This window comes from Scardinius erythrophthalmus (assembly GCF_964197995.2).
Source record: "Scardinius erythrophthalmus genome assembly, chromosome: 4".
Taxonomy (NCBI): Eukaryota; Metazoa; Chordata; class Actinopteri; order Cypriniformes; family Leuciscidae; genus Scardinius; species Scardinius erythrophthalmus.
Genome location: NC_138224.1, coordinates 5,847,032 through 5,863,809, shown reverse-complemented (window position 1 = coordinate 5,863,809; position 16,778 = coordinate 5,847,032). Strand labels below are relative to the sequence as shown.

The window sequence follows — 16,778 nt, the reverse complement described above, 5'->3', positions numbered from 1 at the left end:
GAAAGAGGCACCATGTCAGCTCAGCCACACTTCATTACACACACACTCGATATCCGCATCTCCAAAGAGGAGGAGAGCAGGGTCGCCGCAAACTCACACACACACAACACACGGGCCACTTACAATGAGAGTGCATTGATGACTCAAACCCTAACCTGCGTCTACAAGCAGGGATGTCAGAAGAATTAAAAGACAATAGTAAAAAATTCGTTTTATCGTGCATCAAATGCTCACATGTGTACACACGTGAATCAAATGCACTTCTCAGTCAAAATCTTGAAGGGATATTAATATAAACAGTCAACTGCAACCCTGTATGGTACGCATTATTTTCACATCTGATTTTTTAACATTCTCGCTGTTTTCATTTGGAACAGCTAACTGTGCACTGCTCTTGACTTTCCATAAAACATAAAAAAAAAATACAAACCATAAATGTGTTATTTATGCATAAAACCAAATATATCATGGTAGATCCAAATAAATAAATCTTATTGGGAAAAGAGATAAGTGCAATTCTATTGTACAGCGATTTGTCCATTGAAGTACAGCATTGTCATGGTTTTCTGTAAGTCTGTTAGATAAAGCTGATCAGTGAACAACATCTAAATAACTTATCAAATATATCACGAGGCAGAAGAAATGTCTTTTCAAACTCGTCTTTACTTTAAGGGCTAGCCCAGGAAAAGTAGTCTTGAAGTCATGTGACTTAAAAACAACATATATCATTGGCTACTTTAAAGACCACCCTTCTATTTCTAAAAATACATTATACTGTTGTTTTTTCTTTAAGGTAGGAAAAGGAAACTACACCATATGTAGTGTATCCATATGGTTGTATCCATATGCAACCATATGGGTGCACCACACCACGCAGGATTAAATTACAGGAGTGTGTTCAGAAGCATATTACTTTTTGCTTGGGCACCAAAACTGATATCAAGAATCATGCAATTTACTATATTGCTATCGACTACTGACTACCTAACATAGTCCAGTCTTTCCATAACACTCACGCTGACATGAGAAACCCCAAATACACGCTCGCACACATGCATGTCTGCTGACATACAGTTAACTAGGGAAAAGACAGGAAGTCTCTGCTGAGATCCATCAGGAGTCTGAGAATTATGATGGAGGAGGGCTTGGGTTTGGAGGCGGTGACCACACTAACCATTCTACACCTTTCCACAGCACACAGAGAGCTCACTGTGAACGCAGAGAAACTCTCGCAGCCGCTGAGGTGTCGTAAAGATTTCAAATATGAGCAGCGAGATGATTAATGGTCTGAATCATGCTCCACGATAATGGCGTGGATTAATGCAGCCTCTTCAGACCGTGCAGGGGCAAGGAAGATACATTTTATTACTTATCAAATATTTGTTGGACGCCTCGTGCAGGTGGGAGTGTTTTCTGCCGGTTCAGAGCCAACACTGCTTTTAGAGAGGCGAGGCTGGGTGTGGGGAGCTCAGATGATCAGATGATCTGTGGAGGCTTTGGTTGCCCTCCCACGCCGGCTGCTGTTCTTGTACTAATAACATGCAATATTTCAGCAGAATATGTATACTGTGCACAGTATGCAAATGTCCTGAATAAATGATCTACTAATAAATTAGCTAAATGTGCAGTATACAACACTGTGCACAACATTATGTGCTTGACCTGATCTCTGATTTCTACTATGATGAATGAACAAAGTATTATCAGCTGCAATTTTTAACATCTCTTTCTTCACTCATCATTTGATGAAAAATGTTATATAACCTACACAAAATAGGCGCTATATATGAATATTGCTGAATATGGCTATTGTGCGCAGGTGGGATGCACAATTTTGTATCCGGCAATATTTATTCATCCCTTTTTCATATATATATACACACACACACACACACACACACACACACAAGATTAAAATGGCTTAATCTAATGAATTACACAATGTGGTGATTAATTCATCTAATTCATTTCAAATTAAATGCACATCTAATTTGGAAGAGAAATTACCCCTAAAAGATCATTTAAAGCCATTATTGTGTTAAATCAGAAAAGCATCAAATTGACATTTTTGATGAAAGATTTTTTTTTTATTCAGACATTATTACACATAAACCTTTAGGCTTCAATGCCATGAGGGTGACAAAATTCTGACAGAATTTTCATTTTTGGGTTAACTATACCTTTGATATATATTTTTTTATTAATATGAAAATTTTAAATGCTTTTTTAAAATGAAATGATAAAAATAATAAACTAAAACTGCCCGTAGGTGGCGGTAAATGTCAGATTTAAATGAGTAAGTCATTGAGTCATTCATTTGATTCGTTCAGGAATGAAGTTAATGGCTCTCTTTATGAATAGGCTATTGAATCATTGGTTCACCCGAATGAATTGCTCAAAACACGGATTCATTCAGAAACAAAACACTGCTCTGGCTTTACAGGTAATATTTTCAAATGGCAAAATTGAGCGCACACACAATATTGCGTCTGAAATATAACACAATATTAGCTTCTTATTTATTCACATTTGCACCATTCAGAACAAAAACAGCACTCATGTGATATTGCTTAAATATATCGTGTGATATAAATAAGCAACACTCAATACTCATACAGGGGCATTTTTGCCCCAATATCCTGAATTTTAGGGTATTCTTACTGCATTGGGCTCCATCACGCAGTGAATTTTTGCCCTGCTTCATGGTCATCAACAAACAACTGTATGAAATGCAAGATGAAAAACCAAGAGGGTTTCCAAGAGGGTTCTCACACCATCGGTGCTCGGGCCATAACCACGTAGGCCTCAGGTTCACTGCGCTTATAATCTTAACATTATTTTTTCCCATGAATAATGAATTAAATTAACATGTTAAATCCACAGCCCTAGTATATGTATACATATATATACACACACAAAAAGCTTTCTTTCCTTCATATTTCAGAAAGCATTTGAGTAAACAAAATTCAGGATATGTCATCAATATTCCTGGTCTGTTTTCCTATAATAGCAGGTAAATTGCACATGTGTAGTAAAGAAAAAGCAGTCTGACTGCAGTTCTGATCTCTCCAGTATAAACCACTCTCCCTCCACAGCTAATTGTGACATCAATGAACCATGTGATGGCAGCGGGGAGCAGTTCCCACTCTGCCGTTTAATCTGCGGGCTGCAAATTTGCAAAGGACCATTTTTAAAAACCAACTCCTGTGCTCAACAGCGACACGCCGTTCCACTCTCTCAAGTCTGCTAATAAAACTTGGACAGCACATCAGAGCTGGGCGCGATGTCACGACGCGCAGAGGAGATTTATGGACGAGGAAGATGCGATGGAGAGAACATTTCACTACACCGGCGCTTCAAAAGACACTCAACAGGCATCAGCCCTATTTTTACACTGTCATCATCACGCAGGCTGACAGACACACAGACGGAGACCAGAGAAGAAAAAGAACAAAACGAAAAGGAAAAAGAACAAAGAGAGTTCATTTTACTCTGAAATACATATATCATGAAGAGTGATGTTTCCCAAAACAAAAACAGATACAGGATGTCTTCTTTCGCCTCTCTCTTTGTTATTACCATCCTCTCTCTCTTACCATTTTTTTGTGGTCTCATACTAGTTAATTTCCTTCACTTTAAATCTCTGGATCACAGTAACGGCTGTTGATTATGCAGCCTTTTGTTAGACATCAAATGATCCCATCTGCTCGTCGTCTTGAAAATATCATTTAAACAAGATGACGGGCTCCATTTATCACACGCTGAGTACATCCAAACCTGCTCTAGTGAAATAAAACAATTGAGAAGAGATTGGATGAAGTATCTTCACTAAAATGCACACAAACTGTCACTTTCAGTATTGCAATTCATCCTAACCAAGTGTGGCTCGATGAGTTTCAAGGGTCATTTTCAAAGGCAGATACCGACAAACTGATACCACAGTCGAACAGAAAATACATATTTAACAGTTAATCTGAAACACATTTGATATTTAATATATAATATAATTTTGGACCAGTTTGACTGGTGGGATTACTATGTGACACGTTGTTGATGGTCGAGACCAGAGAATGATCAATTCAAACTATTATTATTATGAAGTGTCCAAACCTACATGTTGAACTAATTTTAAAAAGTTTATTTATTATTATTGTTGCACAGTGGTAATGTTCATGGGTACTAGTCTGTAGAGACACAACAAAATGCATTTTTAGGAGACCCAATATTAAAAACTAAGTAGAAAATATTGTTTAAAAAAAAAAATTGTTTGAATCTCTAACCAGTACTGGTTAGGATAAAAAGTAAAATAGAAGCAGTTTATTTTGATTAACGTATTTGCTGCACCATTTGACTATCATACTGCAGTTGTTTATGACATGGTGTAAGGCCACACTTTTGACATTATTCTTTCTTTTTTTTAACAAGACTTGACATGTATAACCAGGAATTTTCTCTCCTCTGAACCATTATCTGCCCTACATCTTTACGCACATATGTGTCTTAAAAGAAAAAGAAAAACACTCCATTTATGTACCACTATGTCACACTCATCCCCTGTCACTCAAATCCTTCGACCCTGATCCCTGATCCCCAATCCTAATCCAGAGGCTGCAACCGTATACAGCCCTCATCCTTACCATGGGCCACGTCAAACACCTTCGGGCTTGTTATCCATTTTCGCATCTTAATGATTATAAATGACAATTAATGCCAAACGGCTGCTTGTAATGTTTCTTTCTGCTGTGAATTAAAAGTGGAAAAACGTGTCCAAGAGGGACAGGCGAACTAAGGGTACTTAACCCTTCCTATGTTCACTCCTAACTTTGACCCTGAAGTAAAACTGCCCGAAAAGACCTGATTTAGGACCACCGCGTGTAACCTTTATCACTAACCTGAACCATTAGTATGTCAGGAGAGCAACCGGCCTCTGATCGGCTCTTAACCAGATTCCCCCCCGCTGTGATTGACAGTGAGCGGGAGGGGGGGCGCGGGCTGCCCTCCTGATCTCAGGGCTGTGGGTGAGAGCTGAGCCCCACAGCTATCTGCACTACTGACACCCATTTCCTGTGGAATGCTTCTGCTATGCAATGCGCTGATAGCCTGTCATTCAGAGAAACAGTGAGGGAGGGGTGTTTTCCAGCGTGTGCCCGTGAACATGAATGGAGCTAAAGTGAGGATGTGTGCGTTGGTCCTCCCGCTCTGTTTGTTTTTCTGTGGCCGCTGGGTTTTTGTATACATGCATGTGGCTGGTTTATATTGTAAACGAGGATGCGAAATGTGTGCGCACGTCGTATGAGACTCATCTGAATGCATGGCCACTAGTCTGTGAGTGTTTGAGCTATAGTGTGCATGCATTTGCAGGTGGTTTGTGGGAACTTGGAGGAGGAGTCAAATAATCTTAAAATTGCCTTTCTTGATGGGTTTGCGGCCAGACATCTGTAGCCTGTTTGCATCTCCATACTCTGGGATCTCGTTCCCAACGTGTCTTGGTTTAATTCCTCTGAACTTGTTCTTTAGCCTTGAACTGTTAAGCAGAACTACGACAGCAAGGTCAGCTGGTTAGCGGTACTATGTACACATCATCAGGATATCCTGTGTGATCTTATATTTCTGTGCAATCACGCCCCTCTTAAGAGTATATTCCGGGTTAATGTCAACCTAACGTCTATGGACAGCATCTGTGGCTTGCTTTCAATTATCTTAAGTTTGTAAAAATGAATAAAAAGAGTTTTTACAGTAAAACACAATGAGAGCCTGGAAGGAAGTTCAAACGATGAAAAGCAAAGCTCATATTTGGGCTAAAACACAATTCGTCAGCGAAACAAACATGTTTGTTACTTGAGCTATAAAGTCGAAATTGTTCCTTTGATGTGGGACTATTTTTTTAGGCTGACGAATGTCTGGTTAAGCTACACCAATGTAATTCCTGTGGGTGAGGTTGAAGAACTCCACTAGGAAACTAGGAGGACTGAGGTCTGCGTTCATTTTAGTCTATGGTTTTGCCTCGTGCCATGGTCTGGGGTGTAGACGTCCAGCCTGTTGGTTGTTCTCACCTGCTGTTTCAGCTGATGTACCAGTCGGTCTTTCTCCCTCTTCAGCAAAGCCACTTCATCTTGAGTCTTCTTCTTCTTCGAGGACGACAGCTCTAGAAGAGCGATGTTGGCGTCCTTCTCGCTGATGGCTGCCAACAGCGCCTCCTGCCTGTTTGGAGGAGACAACACACAATTAGTATTCAGACATCTTGAACAAGACGGTGTAAAATACATCCTGTTGACAAATGCACCTTAGAAAACAGATAGTTCTGGTCCTTGATTAAGATTGATTGAGCCACGTTCGAAGCCGTTGTAAATTACTCTACAAATATACACCCATGACCGCAATACATCAATATTACTGCGCTTTACTGAATTTTCAGCAGTCATTACTCCATTTGTTTGGAGTGTGACAGTGATAGCAAGCACCACAAATAATTAATTCTACGAATCGCCATCAGTCAAGTGCAGCTGTTTCAGGGAGTGAGCCCTGTTAGGTCAAACACGCGGTAACAGCGTAAGAGGGAGGGTGAACGTCTTGTACCGGCAGCTGAGATGGTCAAAGTCTTTAGTGTACTGAAGAATAAAGGCAGCAGACTGGAAAAAGTCTTAGGGTTAGCGTTTTTCAATCGCTGGCAAAACCTCTTTTTTCTTTCTGTCGGTTTCGTCGTGTTCTCTTCGGTTCCTTGGAGGAACTGGCTGACCTGATTCTATCCAGAGTGACATCACAGCACTAGAAAGAAGCTTATGTACATGACAGAAGTACACACACACACACACTCTGTGTGATGCCCATGGGCTGCCATACAACTCTTAATTCTGTCATTTTGACCATCAAAAGCAATGAAGATGTGATGTATCCCACAAACACACAGGCCACCCAGGTCTGTAAAAACCACCGTGTCCTGGCGCAAACTAATAAAATGAAAGCTGGTGATGTTCCAGGAGGCTTCTGAGCACTAACATGTCCTGTCAGAAAGGCCTTTTAATACACTGACCTCCTGACTAGCCGTGCTCATTATGGTCAGGTTCAGACCACAGGCAGCAGCTGCCCCTGAGGTGAGTCAGTTTACTTTGGGCAAAAAGGAACTTCCCCTTCAGCTCCATAACCTCCCTGCCTGGTCCCGATGAGCCCTTCTCTATCTGCCCTGCCAAAATACATGAGGACGGCACTGGCTAAAAATAAAAATCAAAGGGAAAGATGAGGTGAAAAGAGAAACCCAGGGAGGGCGGCATGAGGAGAGGCAAACAACAGGAAGTGGAAGGATCTGCACTGGGATATGGAGGATAAGGAGTCTGAAATGATGGATGAGAATGCTCAAACGTCCATGTGAACACACTCACACACGCGATATTCAGGTCATGATAACATGCATTTTCAATCCCACATTTCCCAACCCCATTAAAAGAGAGAGATAGGTGGCAGTGTAAAGCAGAAGAGAAAAACGAATCTGAATTCTTCTGAGTCTCAAATTTTCCTGGTGCACGTGTCCACTTCAGATTAATCTTTTAACAAGGATCCTCTGCGATCTAATCTTTTTTATACACTGGGTATGTTGATTTCACGGGTGGCCACGGGAAGAGAAGAAGCCTGGGTCACAGTAAAGTGATGACTACAGTCACAACCCACTTAATCCCTTCCTAAAACTGTTGATTTGAGAGGTAAAAGGAGGAATATAAAATATACACGGCCTTTCTAAAGTTAGGGGACAGTACAGTTTTTTTGGGAGAGAATTTTATCATTTTAATCAGCAAGGATGAATTAAATTGTTAAAAAGTGACAGTAAAGATATTCATAATGGTATTTTTTTTGTGTGACTCAAAAAATATGAAAAAATATGCATATATATATATATAGAGAGAGAGAGAGAGAGAGAGAGAGAGAGAGAGAGAGAGAGAGAGAGAGAGAGAGAGAGAGAGAGAGAGAGAGAGAGAGAGAGAGAGAGAGAGAGAGAGAGAGAGAGAGAGAGAGAGACCAAATGGAATTGTTTAAGAATGTGAAACATTTTATATTAAGATTTATATCAACATTTTAAACATTTAAATTTTCTCCCCCAATCCTGACTATTTGCTTACAAATATTGATAAAAATGGTTAAAATCCATTATGGTTAAAATCTCTGTAGTTACATTTTTTCAGTTGTGATAAGTTGTAGGAGTTAAATCTCATACAAAGCTTTATTTGTGTGGCACATGGAATTTCTGACAATGTAGAATGCTCCAAAAATACCGTTTTCATTTGGGTTAAGATAGTGCCTTAGAAGGTAACCTCCGATGGAGGTAGTAGACACCAAGGAAGAGCTTGTGTTCCTGTACTAAAAGAAGACAAAGCCTCTTATCAGAAGCACAGAGACACAATGGGCCCCACACATTTACTCTGAGGGAGATAGGGAAGAGACCATATTGATCACTAAGAGGTCAAGTGGCCAATCACCTCTTCTCACGACAAAGCCAATCGGAGAGAGGGGAAGCGGCCCATCAATCAACATATCTCATCACCGCCCTCAACACTCAATTTCCTCTCTCTGGACTCTGCATTCTTTTCATCTTCTTGCTTTATTCTCAGAAGTCCTCCAGCAGGCCTAAAAATAAGCCACCTCCCTCTGTTCTCTATCGGTTTGGTGTTTCTATGGGTGTGTAAGCCAGTGGAGAGATAATGAATAGCCAAGGTGGTGGGGAGATTTATGCCTGTATGTGACGGGGACGCAGTGTGCCGGTTAAGCCACCGGAGCGGGGAACACCGCACAGAACACCAGGAATGACCGGGATGGCGGGTTCTAAACATGACTTATCACTGCCATTCCTACTGTATGACGACAGCCCGACGTAAATGATGGCAAAATGAGGGAGGAATGTTAAACGAAAGCAGATCTGAGGTCGGGCTACTTTCAACGCTTGAAATGCTTGCCTCAACCATGACCATTCTGGAAGAGAGATAAGCTTCTTGGAAACACAAAAGAGTAAAAATGTGAAGCAAAGATTGGACAAAATACTGTGGGGACGGACAGATGAATGGATGGGAAAACTGACATTTCGAAATAAAAATTATACTTTTATCTCAAAACAAGTCTGTGGAAAAGAATTGAACTGATGGATGGAGCGATATATGAAGGGATAGGTGGATGGATGGAGAGACAGATGATCCTTGAGATATATGAATGGATGGACAGATAGAGAGATGGATGGATGGATGGACAGAGAGATATGACTGGATGATGGAGGAATAAATGAACGGATGGCTGGAGAAAGATGGATGGATAGATGGTCAGAGAGATATATGTGTATAGGTAGGTGGATGGATGGACAAATGAACTTTGGATGAATGAAAGAATGACTGGATGGATGGATTGATAAAGAGATATATGAATGAATGGATGGTAGGATTAAGAGATATATGAATGAATGGATAATGGGTGGATGGATGGTTGAATGAAAAGACCTATGGATGGATGAATTGATATATAGAAAGATATCTTTTCATTCAACCATCCATATTACATATGTAAAGTAAAGGTAGATGGATGGATGGATGGATGGAAAGATAGATTAAAGAAGACCAAACCCAAAATCACAGGGCTGCTTTTAGCGCAAAAATATCATTATCATTGCTAAAACATTTCCCCCCCCCATTTCACAGACTCATATCTATGCAATATCTAAGCTTAAACATAAATGTCCATTTCTTTAACACTTCAATATTTGTGGGCCGCTGATTTGAAGGAGAGGAATTTAGAGGACACCATTAGCAGGGAGGGAAGAGTTCAGAGAACGTTATCAGCAGAATCCATCAGTACTAAGTCCTACCTGATACTGCCTGATCTAGCACATAAAAATAAAATACAGGCCAGCCGCGTTAAACAAACTGAGTGTTGGAGGAGTCCCAGCACATTAAAAAAATAAAAATAACCCTAACTCTCCATCATTCCCTGGCCCGGAGCCACAGCCCGGCTTTTCTAGGCCCTTTTTCCAAGGATGTGTGTGTGTGAGAGATGTGGGAAAGAGAGAAAAATGGTGCAAGATCTGCATTCGGCGTATGTGTGTGTCATGGAGGAGACGTGGGGAGAAATATGGTGTCCGTTCACTGTTCATTGCCACCATGGGGCACAGAGGAGCTTCAGCAACTGCTTTTACTGGCCTAAAAAAAAGAGAAATACATCCGCTGCTTTAGGAGTTGGTACCGGAGCGCTGGTTAAAACAGAGTTATAGAGGACGTCTGTGCTGAACATCCTATCTGGATGGGAATTATGAAACATTAAAGAAAAATCTACAGCTTTGCGCCTTTAAAGCTAATATTGACTCACCAAAAGCTATAAATTACATTGTGTAAGCAATCTGAAAATATGGGTTTTGTACTTCCTGAACACAGTAATAGTTGTATTAATCTTGTATTATACAGAATAGCAGCGCTTGAGTGACTGCGAGTGAATCCACAAGAGACAAAACTGGAACAAGCGAGACACCTGGAAACACATGCTGAATCATATCTGGCACGAGGGCTTCCTAGACATCAAATGTGAATTTAAAAGCCTGCAGTCAGAGTAAAGATCATTGGGGAACAAGCCTGTGTGTGTCAGTAGGGGGAGTGTAATGATACAAGCTCTTTTAAATGAGCATCTTTATCACTGATATGTGTTTTTTTGGAGAATGTTAATGAGAAATTCTCCCTTTCACAATAGTGAAAAAAGATTAGGAAGTGGATTGTGGAAATTCTTCAAAATTCTCCAGTCTAAAATCTTGTAACTACATTTGAGCTTGATTTCAAGGAAAGGTTAATAATAATAATGACACATGCAAGTGTCTGAACATAAAAAATAGTGTTGTTTGCAATGTACTGCTGAAATCCAGTCTGGCAGCCAAAATCTAAAATTATAAATACAATATTAATAGGTACACAAAAAAACAACACTGTCTGAAATAAAGTCTGAGTCCACTAGTGAATATCTGGGAGTCAGAATCTGAAATAATATATAATCAGAAAGTAAATATCACACAATAAACAAAACAAAGTAAAAAAAAAAAATATATATATATATATAATAATAATAAAAAAAAACTCACTAGTCTAGATTTTTGGACTGCATCTCAAGACGTGTAAATAATTCAACCTGCCTCATTGTGATGTTTATCAATGGATATTGATCTCAAAATAGCCAGATATTGTCGGGCTTATCAAATTAATACAAATATAGCTCTATCACTATTCATTTAATACCAAAAAAAAAGACTGTAAATGAAGACAGAGGAAAAAAAAGATGTGTAAATGAGACACGCTGTGCTGTGTGTTGACCTCTTCTCCTCTATAGCACCCCTGCTCTTATCGGCTGCTCTAAAGGCTGACAGGCCGACTGTAATTAGTGCTGATAGCAGCACACCGAAAGAGTGGCCAGCACATCCCTGAACCAAACACACACACACACACACAGCCTCCTCTGGGGAACATACACACGCCTGGACTGACAGCACCCAGCCATCTGGATCACATCAGCTGCAGAGAGAGAGCAAAGTAATCTCCAAACCCTAAGAGGAGAACGTAACTCTTGCTGAACTTTGCGCAGGGTTGATGTCAGTTTATGGAATTTACCATCATGGTCTATAAATTTCAGATTTCATAAACATTTTCTTAAAGATCCCATGCAATCAAAATTAGAGTTTGTGTGTGTTAGGTCTGAGGTCATCTATATGTTAGTGCACTTCTAACGTTGACAAAGTAAACACATTTAAGCAGATATACCATTTATATTTAAAATAAAAAAAAGATATATATCAAGGACTCATTTTGCACTAAATCAAATAAAATCAAATGAATGTTAATTAAATAAAAACGAAATAAAATAAAATTATATTATACTAATTTAAATAAAAAATAAAATAAAATAGGTGATGCAGATACGGATATCTAGAAAGGATTAATTTTTCACATTTGTATTTAGAAACATTTTGCAATGTGATCGCCAGTCAGCTGATTGAAACCATTATGGGAATACCTATACCATAAAAAAAAAAAAAAAATATATATATATATATATATATATATATATATATATATATATATATATATATATATATATATATATATATATATAATTTTATAATGGTATAAAATAAAAATAAAATAAAATAAAAATATATTTGACCATGTTATACAGTAGCATCCAAATAGCATTTTATTACTATGGTAAATGTCCAACAACACGGTTTCACTAATGTACTTCATCCAAATAACATGATATTAAAATGAAGTGGTATTACCGTGGTAAATGTCCAACAACATGGTTTCACTAGGGTACAGCATCCAAATAACAAGGTATTAAAATAGCATGGTATTACTGTGGTAAATGTCAAACAACATGGCTTTACCATGGTCCCGCATAAAAATAACATGGTATTACTGTAGTACATGCCCCAAAACATAGTAATACCATGGCACTGGTCCCAAACCATCAAAGATACATACCAATATATATATATAAATAATGTGTGTGTGTGTGTGTGTGTGTATGTGTGTTTTTTTATATAAAAATAAATAAATAAATATAAATATACCGTGTATGTATATATATATATATATATATATATATATATATATATATGTGTGTGTGTGTGTGTGTGTGTGTGTGTGTGTGTGTGTGTGTGTGTGTGTGTGTGTCTGTGTGTGTGTGTCTGTATAAATAAATATGGGAACGCTTTCTGTACTGTACACCCTTGAACCACAGGAGGGGGGAGTGGAATAGGGTGAAGTAAACATACTGTACTTCACAGCATCCTGTATTTACTCTCGCAAACTTTATACACAAAATCCTTGTGCCACGAAGAGAGTCTAACAAACAAAAGCAGACTGGAGTAGTAAGTTAGACAGACAGACACGCACAGTGACGCGGCGGTGGACTCGACAGACAGTCAGAGCAGGTGCTGGAAGATGGGAAAAGCCGGTCAAGCCATGACCACTTCAGACACGCTACGCAGAGCGTGACCGGAAAAATGCACCTCTCCGCAGACCGCCCGGCTCGCACTCAAAACCCGTTACCTGGGAAACGCAGGGAAAGTTGCGGTGAGCAGCACAGCTGGGGCCTCTAAACAAAACCAGGGAGGAAGACGCGGGAGGAGGGCAGAACTCGCTTTCTGGGAAATCTCGTCAAGGAGTGGCACCTGCGGAAAGCATTAAAGCGGATGGAATCAGGAGAGAAAGATGCGCTCAGAGTAAGCAGAAGAGACTGAGAGCCAAGGGACGCAGAGACACGGGAACACGGAGGCTTTCCACTGGACACCAAACGAGGGATTACGCCTGTCAATGTGACATACAGCCCTAAAGCCCAGCTCTCACTGCAACAGGACAGTCAGTGCAGCTTAAAGACATATTCCATGTTCTCCCTCGTGACATGGCTACAAGTGTGGATTACCCAGATATGTTCTGCAGCTTCTGGACAGTTCATGGTTTTTCATTGTGACTAATGTGGCCATGACAACATTTATGAATTATCGCGCAGTGAAGCCTCTCTGTTGTTTGGTGAGAGATTTCTGCTCAGACATGATGGGCCTGACCTGTGCACCCTGCAAGACTTTACACCAGTAGTATAAGCACACCTAAAACCCACAGGCCAAGACCAGATGACTGATTTTACCCCAATCTCATATTTGTTATAGTCATAGATCTGATGCAAATAACTGGGGTAAAAGTAGTAGTGCATGGCATGTTCATGTCGATAACCTGTGCTCTCGGTTACAACAGAGATTATATGACTTGAGAAGGCTTAGACTTTACGGTGTTAGCAGTGAGATCATGATGTTGTTTTATCAAGCTGTACTGGAGAATGTGATTGGATATTGAATACATCTATGGTACAGTAACCTGACAGTACAGTTAAAGGCCTTGTTTACACTGTCAGTGAAATGTGACCCAATTCTGATTTTTTGCTCATATGCGACACAGATCGGATGATAGATCGGTTCTATGACAGTGTAAACAGGAAAAAAAACACATGCATTCGGATATTTCGAGATCAGTTTGCGCAGGCTGCAATGATGGCACTTTTCATCCTCCTCCGCCTCATAATCATGGTGATGTTTGGCGAACTTCGCATATATCAATCATATTTTGCATTCGTCCATCTGTGCAAGATAATTTAACCCTTTAAACATGCGCGATGTTTCAGATAGTATGGCAAGTGTGAACACATGAATCGGATATGGGTCACAATTGAAAGATTGAAAGAAAATCGGATATAGGCAACAAATCAGAATTGGGCATCAAGACCTGCAGTGTAAACGAGGCCAAAGTCTAAGCTTGTCTCATTCAAAGGGCCATGAAGACCTTGAATAGTCTATGCTAAGGGAGGCATACAAGATTTTTAATGAGAGCACACATTTTGAATTCTGAACTTGAAATGTAACCATCAGGTAGGAGGTTAAGAATGCCAAGTTGTAGATTAAATCTGTTTAAGAATTTGTTCATTCCATCTGCACTTAAGTTATTAAACAGCACTAAGTAAGCCATTTTACCCCCTCAATTTATGTAGTTGTGTTTATAACTGTGAGTGACTATAAAATGATTATATGAATTACACTGTCATAATAGCAGTAGACTATACATTTATATTAAATGTTTCTGCTTAATAGCCTATTGGTTATGATGAATAATGTTTAAAAAAATTAAATCATACATATACCTTACAGTAGTAAACTCTTACTCGTTCAAACGTTGAGGTGAATAAATGCAGGATGCATTCAATTGATTAAAAGTGACAATATAGGCATTTACAATGTTACAAATGATTTCTATTCCATCAAAGAATGCTGAAAAAAGTAGCACAACGTTTTCAACAACACCACCACCACATTTCTTAAGCACCAAACCAGCATATTAGAATGATTTCTGAAGGATCATGTGACACTGAAGACTGGAACAATGATGATGGAAATACAGCTTTTCCATCCCATGAAGAAATGAAATTACTTTAAACTGTACTAATATTTCATAATATTACCGTTTTGACTGAATTTTTGATCAAATAAATGTAGCCTTGGTGAGCATACGAGACTACTTTCAAAAACATTTAAAAAAATCTTTTTTGAACCATAGTGTATATACAGTACACACTTACTACTGTCAGTGTAAAGTTACTCTTTATGGCTTCCACTATTTTTAAACTCATCCCGTCTGCCATAAACCGTAGCTGTCAGAGCATCACTGACAGATATCGCCACTCAGCGTCCCGGGTTTCCATGCGTGTGTGCCTGCGTCTGTGTTTAAGGAAGGAAACGTTCATCTCGAGGTCAGTCACTGTAAATCTCACCTACTTCAAACATGACTCAGTGCAGACAAACTACAGTGTCTGTTTCTCAGGTCTAAGTCCGGGGAGAAGGTGGTCTGTTACAGATTCAAGGCCTACGACTGAAGAACGTGTTCCAGAAGTTTCTCCACAAACAGGGCTGGCAGAACAACTCCGCCTGTGGGGAACCCAGGAACCATGGAGTCGTGTGTGGTCATCTTTATAACACACACACACACATTCAGCTTGGTTGTACCGCAGCACAGACAGAGCACGTTTTTTCCGTTCTCGTAGATAAAAAAAGACCTATCAGACCAAAGCCGGTTGGCGGGAAGCTAGTTTAAGGGTCTAGTTACGTCATATGGTGGATGGATGAAAAGGTGGTTTCATAAATGGGGCCATTTATTGGATCGACAAAGACAGGAGGGGTGTATAGAGTGAGGCTACCACAGACCAAAATGAAGTACCCTCAACCCCCACTGGCCACAGCCCAATTACCAACACCACACCACACCACACCACACTGAATGCAATAAAACAGCTCGAGACCCACAGCTACCAAGACTGGGCCATCCTCAACCCAAAAGACAAACTCAGCTCCATAAACATGAACTACCTGAAATCCTGATCAACTTCGCGCCTGTCGGGAAGACAGAATGGACACCGCGGGGGCCAGTGATATTTCTGCCGATGTAAGACACTTCTTTGTGTCCACGCAGCACTGCATCTGGGTTGGTCGTTTCACTAGAGATGGCAGCCTTTCAGATCTTCACTCTCAATGAGCCCCCGATGAGTTTAACACCGGTGTAATTCGCCTCTCGGTCCAAGACCACCCTGCTCCTATCTTCTCCTCACTCTCATTAACCTGCCTGTCACAAACGGGCACTTAAAAACCTTTATGCATTTTATACATGTATACACATGCTGCACACTAAATAAACCCAGTTGAAAGAGACATTTTTCCTCTGTACGTAGAGATAAAATGAACATTGATCATCTCTGAAACCTCACACTCCATATGGGCTTTTCTGTATCTCAGCAATAGTATACTGGATATCATTTGGTATAATCAAAATAGACAATTACATATACCCGTTTTTAAACCAAAAGTTCAAAACTAAAGATCACACTCATGTAGCTGCTTCAAATATAGAAGCTGTTGTTTTATCTCTATACACATATTTTTATTAATTTTTATATTATTTATATTTTATTATTTGTTCATAAGTTTATTCAAAAGTTTGGGTTCACTTTTTTAATAAATTAATTATTTTAATTCAGCAAGGATGCATTATATTGATCAGAAGTAACGGATATTACAAAAGCTTTATTTTTAATATTTTATATTCATCAAAGAATCCTGATTTTTTTTATCACATTTTCCACAAAAATATTGAGCAGCAAAAATGGTTTTACCATAAGACAATAATAATAAATGTTTCTAGAGCAGCAAATCAGCATAATAGAATGATTCCCGAAGG

The 16,778-nt window shown here is 39.5% G+C and overlaps 1 protein-coding gene across 7 annotated transcripts in view; it reads right to left on the bottom strand.

Annotated features, from left to right (window-relative positions):
• The window catches only part of erc1b (ELKS/RAB6-interacting/CAST family member 1b), a 192,658-nt gene that overhangs the window by 45,251 nt on the left and 130,629 nt on the right, over positions 1-16,778 (bottom strand). For all 7 annotated transcript variants that reach the window (XM_081363058.1, XM_081363061.1, XM_081363056.1 and 4 more), the window contains one exon: positions 6,054-6,201. In XM_081363058.1, coding sequence (XP_081219184.1) covers positions 6,054-6,201 — 148 coding nt within the window. The remainder of the gene's footprint in view (positions 1-6,053; positions 6,202-16,778) is intronic.